At 39.4% G+C, this 13591-nt stretch overlaps 1 protein-coding gene across 2 annotated transcripts in view; it reads right to left on the bottom strand.

The window, feature by feature from the left end:
* The window catches only part of Mctp2 (multiple C2 and transmembrane domain containing 2), a 235108-nt gene that overhangs the window by 90711 nt on the left and 130806 nt on the right, over window positions 1–13591 (bottom strand). For both annotated transcript variants that reach the window (XM_008852341.3, XM_017802990.2), the window contains 2 exons: window positions 3687–3789; window positions 2007–2109 (listed from right to left, as the gene is read on the bottom strand). In XM_008852341.3, the coding sequence (XP_008850563.1) occupies window positions 2007–2109; window positions 3687–3789 (206 nt within the window). The remainder of the gene's footprint in view (window positions 1–2006; window positions 2110–3686; window positions 3790–13591) is intronic.

Raw genomic sequence — 13591 nt, 5'->3', positions numbered from 1 at the left:
GTTTTTTTTTTTTTTTTTTTTTTTTTTTTTTTTTTTTTTTTTTTTTTTTTTTTTTTTTTTTTTTTTTTTTTTTTTTTTTTCTTTTTTTTTTTTTTTTTTTTTTTTTTTTTTGTTGCTGTTGTTTATGTACCATTGTCTTATACAGAACATGGAACCATGACATAAGCTCCAGCCTCTATAGTCAGCACTGGAGCACTGTTATTTGAACCAGTACCTGCCACACAGTGAAAAATCAGATTTGTCAAAGGAATGAGTGAACAATTTACAGCAATTTACAATGTTCTATGATAGAACATTCTATTTGGGGAGGAATATTTTTGGGGAAAAAATGTGTTGGTTTAGGTCAATGATTCTTCCTTGGAGGGATTCTACCTCCCTTTAGGATCTTTGAGAATGTCTTGGGAAATCTTTGGTTGCCACAGCAGCAGAGGGAGATAAGTGTCACTGTCACCTAGTGTAGTGAAGTCAAGAGTGTGCTGGATACTCCGAATAGCAAGGGGAAGCTCCTTTTAGCAACAACAAAATGTGCTGGACCTAAGTGTCAAGAGTTCTGCCTTAGATCTGCTGGGGAGAGAGGCAGGGAGGGAGGAAGGGACAAAGACAAGAGGGACTGAAGGAAGCGTGGTCAATGGTTGGTATAATAGAAAGACTAAACACAGAGAAATTTTAGGGACAAAAAAGAAAAATGGAGGGTTTTTAAGCACACCAAATATTGTTTATTTGTCAAGGAATAAAATAAACTGCAGAGTTATCTATTAAAAAGTGTAAAAAGTTGAGAGAGACAAAGAGAGCAAGAGAAATGAATTGTAAGATTGGTTTCTTTTTCTGTTTCCTCTCTTTAGAGTTCTTTTAAAGTGTACCCAATATTCCTGTTACATGTATTCTTCTAGGAATAACTGACAAACGTGTAATAAAATGGGGGAAATCCCACATTACCCTCTCCTTTCTGGGAGCCCCGCAGCCTGCCATGAAGGGCTCTGAGCATTTGGCGGGGGCCTGCTGCGCCAGCCAGCAGATGCTGCATACAGACTCCTGCAGGAGCGTCAGGGATATGAGAACTTGGGGAGAAATTAACCAAGTGATCAAAAGCAGACGAAGAGATATTAAGAGTACAGCATTCCCCTCTCTGTAAACATTGTGTGAGCATGACGAATCTCAGTTAAATTACAATGTTCCATCCACAAAAAATGCACAAAAAGATTTGGAAGAAAATAACTTTGGGAAGAAATGAAGTCTTATTTGATGAAGCTATATTAAGACCGCACACCAAAGCGTGAGGGAGCCTGCATGGAAAACCGAAATTCTCTCCTCTGAAATTTCAAACTCCTGTTGAATCGAACTGAAAAATAAAATAATTTAATGAAAATGGGGCCACGTACCACCCACCTTTCCCCTTCACCTCTGTGAAGTTATCAGGTGGTCTCTCCGCTGCAGTTTATAGACAGTTTTTTCATTCTGTTTTCTTCTCTCTTTTGACCCTGACTATGCTACCTAAACACACTTGCTTCTCTAAGAAAATCTTTTCTTTCTTCCATGAAATATTTTTTTAAGTCTGAATGAGAACATAACAGGTAGAACCTTGGGGAAATGGTCTTTAGAAGAATGGAGAGAAAGTCATAGACATCAACAATTCACCTTTAAAGAAATACATAATGAAGAGGTATGAAGAAATACATGTTTGTTTTTCATTAATATATGGAAAAATTCAGCCATAGACATATATTCCTTGAAATCAAATAGAAAGGCGATCAGAGATTCCAAGAAAATCTGGAAGTATATCAAAATATTGGTTGGAATATTTGTGCTGATTAAATATTGAACTGGCCAAGAAAAGACTATGCCTTTTTAAATCTAAAATATAAGGATGAGGAATTAATAGCACTTTCCAGTTATAGCTGAGAGAATTGTTCTCCTCCCAGACTGACAAAGACAAAGCAACTCTAGACCCGAGAAATTCATCAACTGTAAAATGACTCAGAAATCATTGATTAATGAAGAAAACTTACAGACAACAAGGGAATGGCGACTTTTCCAAGAAAATCCGGGGGTTTATCTCCATCTTCATCAAACACTGTCACTTCCAAGACATCATGGATATCTTTAATGGGACTGGAACAAGAAATATCAGGCATTATGCACAAAAACACACAAGTGAAGTCTGTTCCATGATGATCTGAAAACACTTTCACTAATTAAGTCTGTGTGTCCTCGGAGTATAAAACTACCATTTAATTAAATTCCAAAAATTAAATCAAACTGACTGTATTCCCAAACCTTTCATCATAGAAGATTCAGACATCCACATGAAAAAGGAAGTCAACTTTTTTAATGTGGCATTTTGCATACATGTACACACTCAAGGGTGAGATTGTTAAAGAAACAGGATGATGAAAAAAAAGAGGAATGAGGAAGGAGTAAAGGGAAGGACTACAAAGTTGCTTTCAAATGAGAAAAGTAAAAAATCACATTTGTTTGAATAAAAATTTTTGAGAGGCCAGTGAGATAGATAGTTCAGTGGTTAAGAGCACTTACTTGCTCTTGTAGATGACCCAAATTAGGTTCTCAGAGTCCACATAGTGACTCATGACCATCTATAACTTCAGTTCCAGAGGATCCAGTACCCTCTTCTGCCTCTGAAGGCACGTAAACTCACACAGGTTCACAAATATATGCATAAAATAAATATCTTTTAAATTTTTTTTGAAAGGAGAAAGTGATAGCATTCAATATTTCCTGACATACAGAGAAGGCTTTTTCTTCTTAAACCACAAAATGCCCAAAATCTCATAACCATTTTAGAAACATGGTTTTCTTTATATTGACCAGAAGCCAAGTACCCCTGATAATGAAAAACAGAGTCAAGGCTACTGGCAACGTGTTTGGAAAACACAAAGTTTTCATCTGGCAGTTGGCAGACCTCTCTGGAGAGTTCAATCACTTCTTGGTAGACCTTTGGGGACTTCCTGTGAATACCATTGATTTCACTGGATGCAACCTTGTCTTTTTTTCACTCATAGACAGACTGAGCAGTTATTCAGCTTTGTGGGGGTGACCATAATCTCAATTTACTCAAATTCAGTAGGGGCTGCCCCTCAAAGGTCAGGCACCTGGAAATCTAAGGCAAACTAGGAAACTAAATGTACCAATCTTCCTAAATTCCTAAGTTTGATGGGACACACAGGGCACATCTAAGGAATGGGCCACTTTGACAGATGAAGTACAAGGAGCCTTTGGGAGTCTTTATGGATTCACAGATAATCTATATTTTCCAAGAGACTGACAGAATACAAACCTCCTTGCATTAAAACACTATCATAACAAAAAGGTGCCTTGAATTTAAGGCAGGGTTCCATTTGTAACTTTCCCTTAACCCAGGAATAGGTTAGTCATATATCTGGAAGCCTCCATCTTCCCACAGATTAATTTAGTCCCTAAAAGATCTACTTTACAAATGTCTCCTGTAACAGTCCCTTATAGTTTCAAATGGTCTCTTCTATTATTAAACCACACCATAAAATGAAAGGATAAAAGGTTTTTGGAAGAAAGAAAACAATAAAATGTACTCTTTGTACATAAAACCGGGCAGCAAGTTCCCCCCAAGAGCCCTGGCCTGCCCCACACACATCAAGGATAATTGCTCTCTAAGTTAAAACTGCTCCTTGGATCCCAGAGGCTGAAACACTTACAATGTAAAAACTTTGTTCCATTCAGGGTTGAGGTTTTTGTAAATGGTGTGTGTTTGAAGCCGGTCATTGCCCAACTCCAGTAGGCAGAAAGGATCACTCTTCCCTGGAAAGAGAGTACAGACAATGGTAAGAGACAAATAAGTCTCAAATGGAACACAAGAGAAATGTGCAAAAGCTGAGCGCTTTCATAAGGAAACTGTGTTTGCTGAGAAAGGAAGGGGAAACTGTTCTCCAGCAGACTTGGTGGGCATGCTGTGTGAGAATTCAGGAGGTGGGAAAGCCCACAGGTATCTGATAGTTAACTACCAAAGGGTGTTGAGGAGTAACCTGAATTGTCACTGAAAACAGTGATCACACCACTTTCACAGCAGGTTGCTAAATAGAAGACACCATAATCCTTTGTTTATCTCAAAACCAAACTCAACAGCAAAATAAACAAAATGACCCATCTGAAAGTGGAAAGCAGGCAAAAATGCATTCAAAGATGTACAAATCACCAGTATATGAAAAAGTACAACATTGCTCATTGGGAAAATGCAAATCAAACCCAAATGATGTGTCATGTCCCCCCATTCAGAATGACTATTATTAAAAAGGCAAAACAGAGTTAGGGATGTATTCAGTGGTAGAACACTTAGCATGTCTAAGGCCCTGGGCTTGATCTCTAGCACTGCAAGGAAAGATTGACAAAGGCAAAAATTACAAATACTAGAAAGATATGTAAAGAGGGTAACTTATGTAATGTTGGGAATATCAACTAGTACTAGTAAATGGTTATGGAAAACAAAATTGCTTTAACCACTTTACATAGAGCTGCCATCTGATACCATAATCCCACTTCCGTGTGTATGTCTAGAGGAAATCATATCAGTATCTACAGTCTCGTGTTCATCCCAGTGTTGCTCACAATAGCCAAAAAGTGGAAACAACTTATGTGCCCATCAACTGATGAAGAGATATAGAAAATGCAGTGCATGTAGACAATAGAATAATATTCAGTCATAAAAAGGATGAAACAATGCCATTTGCAATAAGATGGATGAGCCTGGAAGCCATTTTGCACATCAATCACAGAAAGATAAATACTGCAGAATCTCATTCACATATGGAATAGATATATGCTATTCTTAAAGAAGTAGAAGAGTCAATACCAGAGCCTGAGGAAGTAAAAGGACAGGTGGAATGAGGGAGATTTGTGTGTAAGTACAGGTGATGGCTAGAGACAGAACAATTCTCGTGTTCTTTGCATTGTATGGTGCCTATAGTCAACAACATTGTATCAAATCTTTCAAAATAGCCAGAGGAAAGGCTTTTAAAGCTTCGCAGCCCCAGAGAAGTGATAAATATTAAGAAGTGAGAGATATGCTGTGGATTCTTACTCCATTATGTTACTGTGTGTATGTATATTGAAACTCCTCACTCTTATGACACAACTGCCATATTCCAGTTCAAAACAACAAATTTCAAGCTCAACTCTGCCACCTACCTCCCTGCATTTTTTTCAGTGAATAAAGATAATTAATATTTTATAATTGGCAGGCTATATAAACAGAGTAAATGCAAAAGAGTATGAATATAGCTCTTTATGAACTAAAACTTGGATCTGACGGAATAAGCAGACATGACCCTACACCCTCAGATGATACCATATAAACTCTGTTTTCTATGCTATGAAACATGCAATGTATAATAAATAAGGCCAGAACTTATTTTAAACTTGAATTTTTCATCTCACAGATTTGGAAAGATCAGCATGAAGACCAGAGTTTAGATCACCAGAACTCATATAAACCCCAACACAGAAGCATGGGTCTGTAATCCAGTGCTCCTAAGTAAAATGGAGGCAGAGATAAGAAGATCTGAAGATGGTCGTGAGCCAGCTAGTCTTATGTCAACAGGGGCCAACAACAGGAGACCATGTCTCAAACAAGGTAGAAGGTGAGAAGTTGAGGTTGTTCTCTGACCGGTGTACCTATACTGTAGCACGTGGGTACCTACACTTGACCATAGAAGTATCATAAATAGACACAAGCACACAAAAGTTTACAAACAATTAATCTTACTCATTACTTCCCCAATCTCACCTTCTCTCCCCCCTAATTCCCCCTCACCCTCCAAAACACACCCAAGAAGAAAGAGAATCCCAAATCCAATAGACCCAATAGCAAGTACAAAATCCATTACCTTCCTAGGGGTTTGACAGAAAAGTCAAGAAATGAACCTCTCAGCAAAAGAAAGAATAGCTCCGCAATGTCTCTATGACATTGATGTGGGCCTTAAAGACAGATGCTTCTCCAAATTCCTAGAAGTCCTCAGCTGGGGACTAAAACAGAGTGCTCAGGCATCTTGACCTCCCGGCTGACCCTTCAAGATGCTGAACCTGCATCTAATTTTAATAACCAGGAGTCATGAGGTATTGAATATCCTTACATAGCAAAACATGTGTCAGAATATACATATTGGTAAGATTAAAAAACAGTTTAAAAACTAAAGAAGAAGAAATACATGGGAAGGAATTATTAAATAGAAGGTGCCATTGCACTGACCCATGGCCTAGATCCTCACATGCATGGCAGAAGCTTTTTAAAGTCAATACCATTATGTCAATTGCCCATGGACTGATGATACTAAGGCCATAAATGGATGAATCAGTGCACTGGATTACAAACAATGGGAAGAATTTCTGTCTCCAGAGAAATCGGAGTTCTCTGAATCCCTCTCTGGAAATTCAAGCCAAAAAAGGTGTATATTACCAACCAAAGAATACACATGCCCTAGAACACACCCTCCCCTGGAGTGGCCTGGGTCGTTCTGTGATCTCCAGGATTCTGGTCCCCAGAAGGCACTTTTGTGCCTAAACCCTGATATGACTGCCTCTGTTATGAATTCTCAACTTTTTGTTTGATGTGATAGAGACTCAAAGCCTTTCTGTGTATTTGTTCCTTGGCCAAACTAGCTCACCTAGCTCAGCTCAGAAAGGCAAGGACTGGCTTTTCTGCTTCAGTGAATGAACATAGCTTTGAACTCTTCTCCAAAGCACGTGATACAAAATATCCCAAACCCAGATGGGGCTTTAGATGTTGGGCAGGCAAAATGGAACTACGGAAGAAATCCACCAGCTTCTAGAGTCTTGCTGACTTACAGCCAGGTTCCTCTGGCAGAATCTTACACAGAGGAGGGGCCTCTGGGGCAGTACAGCATACTTTCACCTCAGCACTGACTGTGAAGAGGACAGGAGGCCTGGCTTCAATGCTCAGGTGCAGCAGGCTCCCCTCCTCAACCTGAGCTGGAACAGCTACTTAACCGTTTGTCAGACTATTAGTAGGTGTCAGCGCGGCTCCTCCAGAGACACCAGGATGACATGCCATCAGCACTTGCTATGGGGAAGGCGCCTGACACTTTTAATGAAAGCCCTGGGGTTGGTGCACAGCAGGGCAGAGACACTGTAGTCCTGCAGGGGCACAGGTGGGCTCGAGCTGTGCCCGACTCTCCTGAGCAGACCTGTGCATAGCTGTCCTAGCTAATGAGGAGCACACACCCCCACCCAAACCTACGAACTTCAGTTACGTGTCTCCATGGAGCACACCGCACCAACTCTCTGAAGATAATTCAGTCAAAGCTCATTAAAATACTGCATTTATTAATATTATAGCATAAACAGGCAGAGAGAAGACGAAACAAAGACTTGACCATGTTTATAGAGTAATTTATGGATACTTTGTGCATCGTTTCTTTCTTTTAAAAGGTTCCAGAGAGTTCTCTGTGTACAATTAAAATGATGAATATTTTTATTGAGGACAATGATCTCTCATAAAAATGGACCATCCAAATGTTCCCAGTGGTACTGAGAGAATAGCACCAGGCGGGCTGAAAATACAGACATTCTTGTGAGCACTTGGCTGTACTTATTTTGCTGTCAAATCTCTAGATGACCTCCAATATACAAAGCTGTACACCACTTTGACATTGGTCATTCAGTTTCATGATGGGGTATCACTCAATAGCTCTTGCTATTTTGGAATACCAGCTTAAAATTTGTTTGTATTCCTTAATTCACAAGTAAAAGCTTTCTATTTCAATACTTTTTCCTTAATTCTGATATGACAGATGTTGCGCATTGGGTAATGAATTTAATTTGTAGTTTTTACTTGAAAGTCATTTCTTGAACATTCACTCTGTTCCTATCCCTGGAGCAGACACTGATGCACAAAGATCACCAAGCTCCAATGTGCAAGAACTCTCCCCTCCAAGTCAAGGGTCATCATAAAACTACAGGCAGGTCCTTCTTGAAGAGTTGGGGACAAATTTATTAGGAAGGTGTTTATGTACACATATGCAATTGCCCTCCCTATCTGCAGGATCTAACAAGTGTCAATCATATAATATATAACTATGCCTATAGTAGCTTCATGTATGTATAGGCATTTCTGTCACCATTTACATAGCTTCCTCACTGTAGCTGGTATTAAAATAAGATGGAGGTCATTTAATCCATATAGGAGAATGAATATGCATGATGGGTTATATGCATATTTTATACAAAGGGGTTGTGCATCCTTGGATTCCAGTGTTCCAGAGAAGGAGCCCTGAAACTAATCCTCCACACATGTGAGGGACAGCTGTATGTGAATAGGCACATAGTGGCCACCTGGTCATATGAGGTGCGCTGAATAGATTTAGAGACTGATTTACACATCTGGACTACTACTCAGGGGATTTCATGCCACCTCAACTCTTCCAGCAGCCAGGAGCCACTGCATATGAATGGCTCAAAACAAGGGGCTAAGCTGGAATAAAGGACTCTGGAGATAGATAACTAAAGATTCTAAGGATAAAGCACTGAAGTGCAGAAAGCTGGGAAGGAGTAGAGGGCGTGAACAACCTCAGTTCGGACCGCACCTCTAATAACTTTGCCTTCATGTCTTATTTTCATTTCTTTGTAAACCTAACAGATGATGAAAAAAACTTCAATTGTCCTTATGAAATCTATACTGTCTTTCAACGGCATCCACACAATCTGACCTAATTTACCTTTCAGTCATCAGCTCTTTAGCAAGGTGGAAGTCTCCACATCCCACCTCTTACCTCATTGGGCCATCCCTTCCTGCCCAGAGGCACACAGTTCATTTGTGCTCTCTGCTTAATACTGAGTACAACTCTCCCTGAAGTACCTAGCAACTACCCCTCAACCTCAGCTTCCCATGGAACTTCTCCTCCGATTTCCAGCCCCACCCCCACTCCTATGACAGTTTCTGTCTCGTGATGCCTCCTGTATAATACACTTGTTCATTTGTTCCACAGATACTTATGACAGTGTGGAAATCTCCTGCATAAGTCAGGTGAGGGACTGAAACAAAAGGAAATACTGATCTTGATTCTTCCTGGGCCTCCCTGGGTTTCCAAGTGGGTCACAGACTCTGGAAGAAAAAGTGTGGCTTCCTCATTTCTGCACAGGCAAAGCCCTCTTCCCTTTGCTGTGACATCCATCCAGAACAAAGTGCAGCCAGGTCTGCACTGGAACCAAAAGGAAAACAAAATGTGAGAGCACTTCGTTTGGTTGAAAAGCTCTTCAACTAAATGTGTTGTGTTGTAATATTCCAACACAAAGAGAACAACCAAGAACTAATGACGTAAGTAGTTTTTTTCTTCTTTTAACTCTATTCCCCTGCCTTGGGTCAAGTTCCAGATAACACCCGCATCCACTGAACTTCCTTACATATCCCCGTGTTCACTGCCTGGCCCCTCTGCAAGAGCCTTGCTCCTCACAGCAGCCAGAATAAATCTTCATAAGCTTACATCAGATCACATCACACCTTGCATTAGTTTCCAAATTTGTTTGACCTTCAAGTTCCTAAGTGAGCGAGTCCACTGGAGGCACTAGCCTCCTCTCCCCCAAAGGTCCTCTATGCCCTTTATTTTCTAATTGCTCTTGATTTCTTCCAGCATGGGCTAAGCTCTGCAGAGATGGAGCCTGCTGTTCCCTCACTAGGAAGTGCTTGCCCCTTGTTTCTGTTGTGCCAGGTCCTTCTAAGCCTTGACATCTATGCTACCATATTGCCTTCTATAAGACACCATCAGGTGCCCTTCATGAGTCCCAGAACCCTGTTTTTACCTTAGCAATGTAATGATAAAGAGCCACTTGTTGAAGGTGGAGCCAGTTCCTGTCTCCACCATGTCACTAGGACCAATCATAGGGTCTCACATGGAAGAATTTGCTGAAATTAAATAAGTTGTTAATAAGAACCTTACCTCTAAAATCGAAGTGATTTTGACTAATTCAAGAGATATCATCCATGAGCTGGATTCACTGACACTCATGGCTTCAGTAAGTTACAACTGGTGAATCTTCTGCACCCTCACTAACTTACATCAACTTGAGTCCATATTCTTTGGCAGAGAGTTAAAACAGACAAGCTGCCAAAGGCAGATTTATATAGTTTTAAATGTGTTTTTCAAAAGTTCTCAATTTGGACTCAGCTGTCCAGGAGGATCTCATGAAAATTAAAAGCATTCAATCACTACCACTGAGCTTTCTAGAAATTCCAATTATAGTTGTCCCCTTGAAAATAGGGCATCTTTAAGAGGAAAAGTATTGCTATGGATACAGCTTCCAGAGACAGAAATGAAAAGAAACCATAAAATGGGCATGTGAGCTAAAATTCCCAGTGAACAATAACCACAGGCTTGTTGTTCTGACACAAGTAGATTTGTGGGATTTTTTTAAAAAGAAAAACAAACTAAAAAACAACATAAAAGACCTCAAAGCCACTGTTATAATTTACAGAAATGACTTAGAAGTCAGTATTATAGCACATAACAGGAAGATTTTGACTCTATATTGTAAAGTCTCAATGTAGCATTTTGGTCAACAGTTTTGGAGCAAAGTTTTTATATATAACAAAGTATCTATAAGCTTAAAATGTATTTTATATAAATTATTATCCGGTCAACAAAATATGAAATGTAGTGAATTATTTTAGCATTAATTTTCTTTACTGTGTTTGTTTTCATTTTTAGAAAAAGAAACAAAAAGAATAAAACATCCTAAAAGCATCCAAGTGTGGTAACTCTAGACTTCTAGAAGGGTTAAAGTGCAAGAATGATTAATAATACTTATAATTCCAGCATTATCTACAATTAAGGAAGTTATGATAATGTCAAGAAGACAGTCTTAGACATTTCCCATACATCGACTACACTCTAATAATACAAACGTAACACAGAAAGGGGAGAAAGCATTTATTGAATATAAAATATAAACCAGGCATATGCCTTTAGGTTTTGATTGAACCCTACAAATACTCATGAAGGTGTGAAGGCTTGGAGTGGATCCAAGGTCAGTATGTGGTAGAACAAAGATTAACACCTGACAGATAAACACACATACAAATATACATACACACACATATATATCATAATATACAGGGATTGAAATGAGAGGAAATCACCATAAAATTGAGGGTAAAACCACATGCATTAATTGACATCATCAATAAATAAATCACTGAACTGCACATGGGGTTAAGTCAGGTAGGCATTCTAGGCACATGGAAAGGGCAAATGCATGGCTTAGTGAACAGAGGGCTTTATCAAAGGAATGGGAGTTCACGCCTGTGTGCTGGATGTGCCAAGAGCTCCTCCTGATGGTGCAACCAAGGAACCAACAAACAGAAGTGCCCCTCCCTCGTTCAGCAAGTTTCTTATAGGTATGGATGACACACACTACTACCCCTTACATCTGAAATTCTGCAGTGGAGGAGAGAGAGGGAAAAGAAGGAAGACATAGCCTGCCCTTGAAGATTCTCAGCTCCCAGGGCTGTGTCTGTCCACCCAGCAGAGACATTCAGCATTCAGCTTCACCACAATCTCCCACCAAGCTGACTTTACTCAGGTTGAGAAAACACTTCAGAAACAGATGGGAAAGCTAAAGTGGGTTCTCTGGAAAGCAGCATGGAGGCATGGAATTAAGTGCATCTCTGCAACCAGGATCAGTTGCTGGCACTGGGCTTACCATGCTTATTCATCAAATAAGTTTATCTCATAGTAACCTGCATTTCTTGCTTAAAGCCATGCTGTCCTTAGCAGTCCTCTGACAGATATATTTTGAGATGATTTGATTTAAAAGATATACTTGGGAAACTTTTGTGGCCCATGGCTGGTTTTTATATGGCAATATGGCCCAATTCTCAAGAATGAAGTAAAATTCTTTGTGAGATTGCTGAAGGGCAAGTAGAGTTAGATTTTGGGTGAAGATGACATTTCCAGGTCTAAGCCCTTCAGTCTCTTTCACAAACCCCTAACTTCTCCTCCAGACACATAGCTCATTAGAATGTCAGCAATAGAAACCATAAAGACGGGGTTACATTGCAGAAAGACACCACAATGACATCCATACATCAATCTGAGCTATGCTGTTCAATTATGTGACGTCATCCTCCACTGATCGAGGTATGGCATGCCCACTCTTTTGCAAACATAAACTCTCCTAGGCTTTTATCTTTTTAATTTTATAATGGTCAGGAGCCACTGTAGTACCATTAACAGGGTCGTGGTACTAAGAATAAGGCAGGGGTGATGAGACAATCCCATCTGGAGGTTTTCCTAAAAGGAAGAAGGATGGACTATAGAATTACTAATTTAAGTAAGGAAATTCATGAAGAGAAAGCTTAATTAACAGGAAAGTAGATGTACATGAGCAAAGCACAGGTACAGGTTTTGAATTTCTGCATGTCTTATACAAAGGGTACCGAGATAGTTTCCATACTGACCTGCAGAATTAACTCCTCAGGTTACACCACTCCACAATTAAACTAAGTCATTCCTGAGCATCTCTACCAGCATGGGTTGAGCATACCAGGGAGCACCTGACTCTTCACCACTGATCTCAAATGTAAGAGAATGGACAATTCTGACTGCAAAATATTTCAATCCTCTAATGCTTTCCCATTAACTCATTGTATACTTTATAATCTTTACATAGTTTATATATAAACACTTCATTATCACTCATCTGTCTTAAAATTAGAATATGCAGCACCAGTCTCTGTGAGGGCTTCACTGTGGACAAGGAAATTGACACTCTAGCCATTTTTCAGCTTTTTACAGAATAAAATGTCTCTCTGTCACTCTTGTAATCATTAGCTTGGGAGTTATTTACTTTTCTTTAAAAAGCTAAATTTTAAGCTGAGTGAAATACATGGGTGTTATCAGGCATTGTACAGAGTTCTGTTCACCTTAGTCTCAAAACAGTCCATCATTTGTTGCATGAATCAAGGCTGTGTCCTGGTTACTAGGGAAGTAATGGTGTCAGATTACATAACCTATCGCATCCAGATTCTAGCTTACCCTAAGCTCAAGGAATTTGTGAAGCAAACTTATTAATAAAATATCTGACAGGATCTTCTATTAGAATACCTGTTTATAGCTGTTCCATAACTAATGTTAGTATAGACCTCAGGGTATTAAATAACTTTCACCCATTTTAAAGAGATGAGCAAGACAGATTGCTTCAAATTATTCTTATTTTTCAGACATTGTCTCACTATGTAACCTAGATTAGTCTCAAATTTGTGATCTTTCCCATCTTCCTGAGTACTGAGATTTAGGTGTGCTCCAACCTGCCTTTCTGGTTTTTTTAAAGTCTTTCCTTTTTGAGGCAGTTTCTTATGTAATCTTGACAGTCCTTGAACTCACTGTTTAGTAGAGGATGACCTCCCCTGTGCTGGGATTACAGGCATGTATCACCACAGTTGATTTTATTTAGTGTTGTAGTGCTTGGAGCTGAAACCAGGGGTTTCATGCTCAGCAAGCACTTTGCAAACTGAGCCACAGCCTCCACCTGTCTTCTCTTAATTATAATGAAATATCAGAAACTCTAAAAAATGCCAAGATACATAGAAATTTAA

This window comes from Nannospalax galili, unplaced genomic scaffold (assembly GCF_000622305.1).
Source record: "Nannospalax galili isolate Female #2095 unplaced genomic scaffold, S.galili_v1.0 scaffold63, whole genome shotgun sequence".
NCBI classification, from domain to species: Eukaryota; Metazoa; Chordata; class Mammalia; order Rodentia; family Spalacidae; genus Nannospalax; species Nannospalax galili.
Note: the sequence above shows the minus strand (reverse complement) of the source record. Positions and strands in the feature narration are given on the sequence as shown.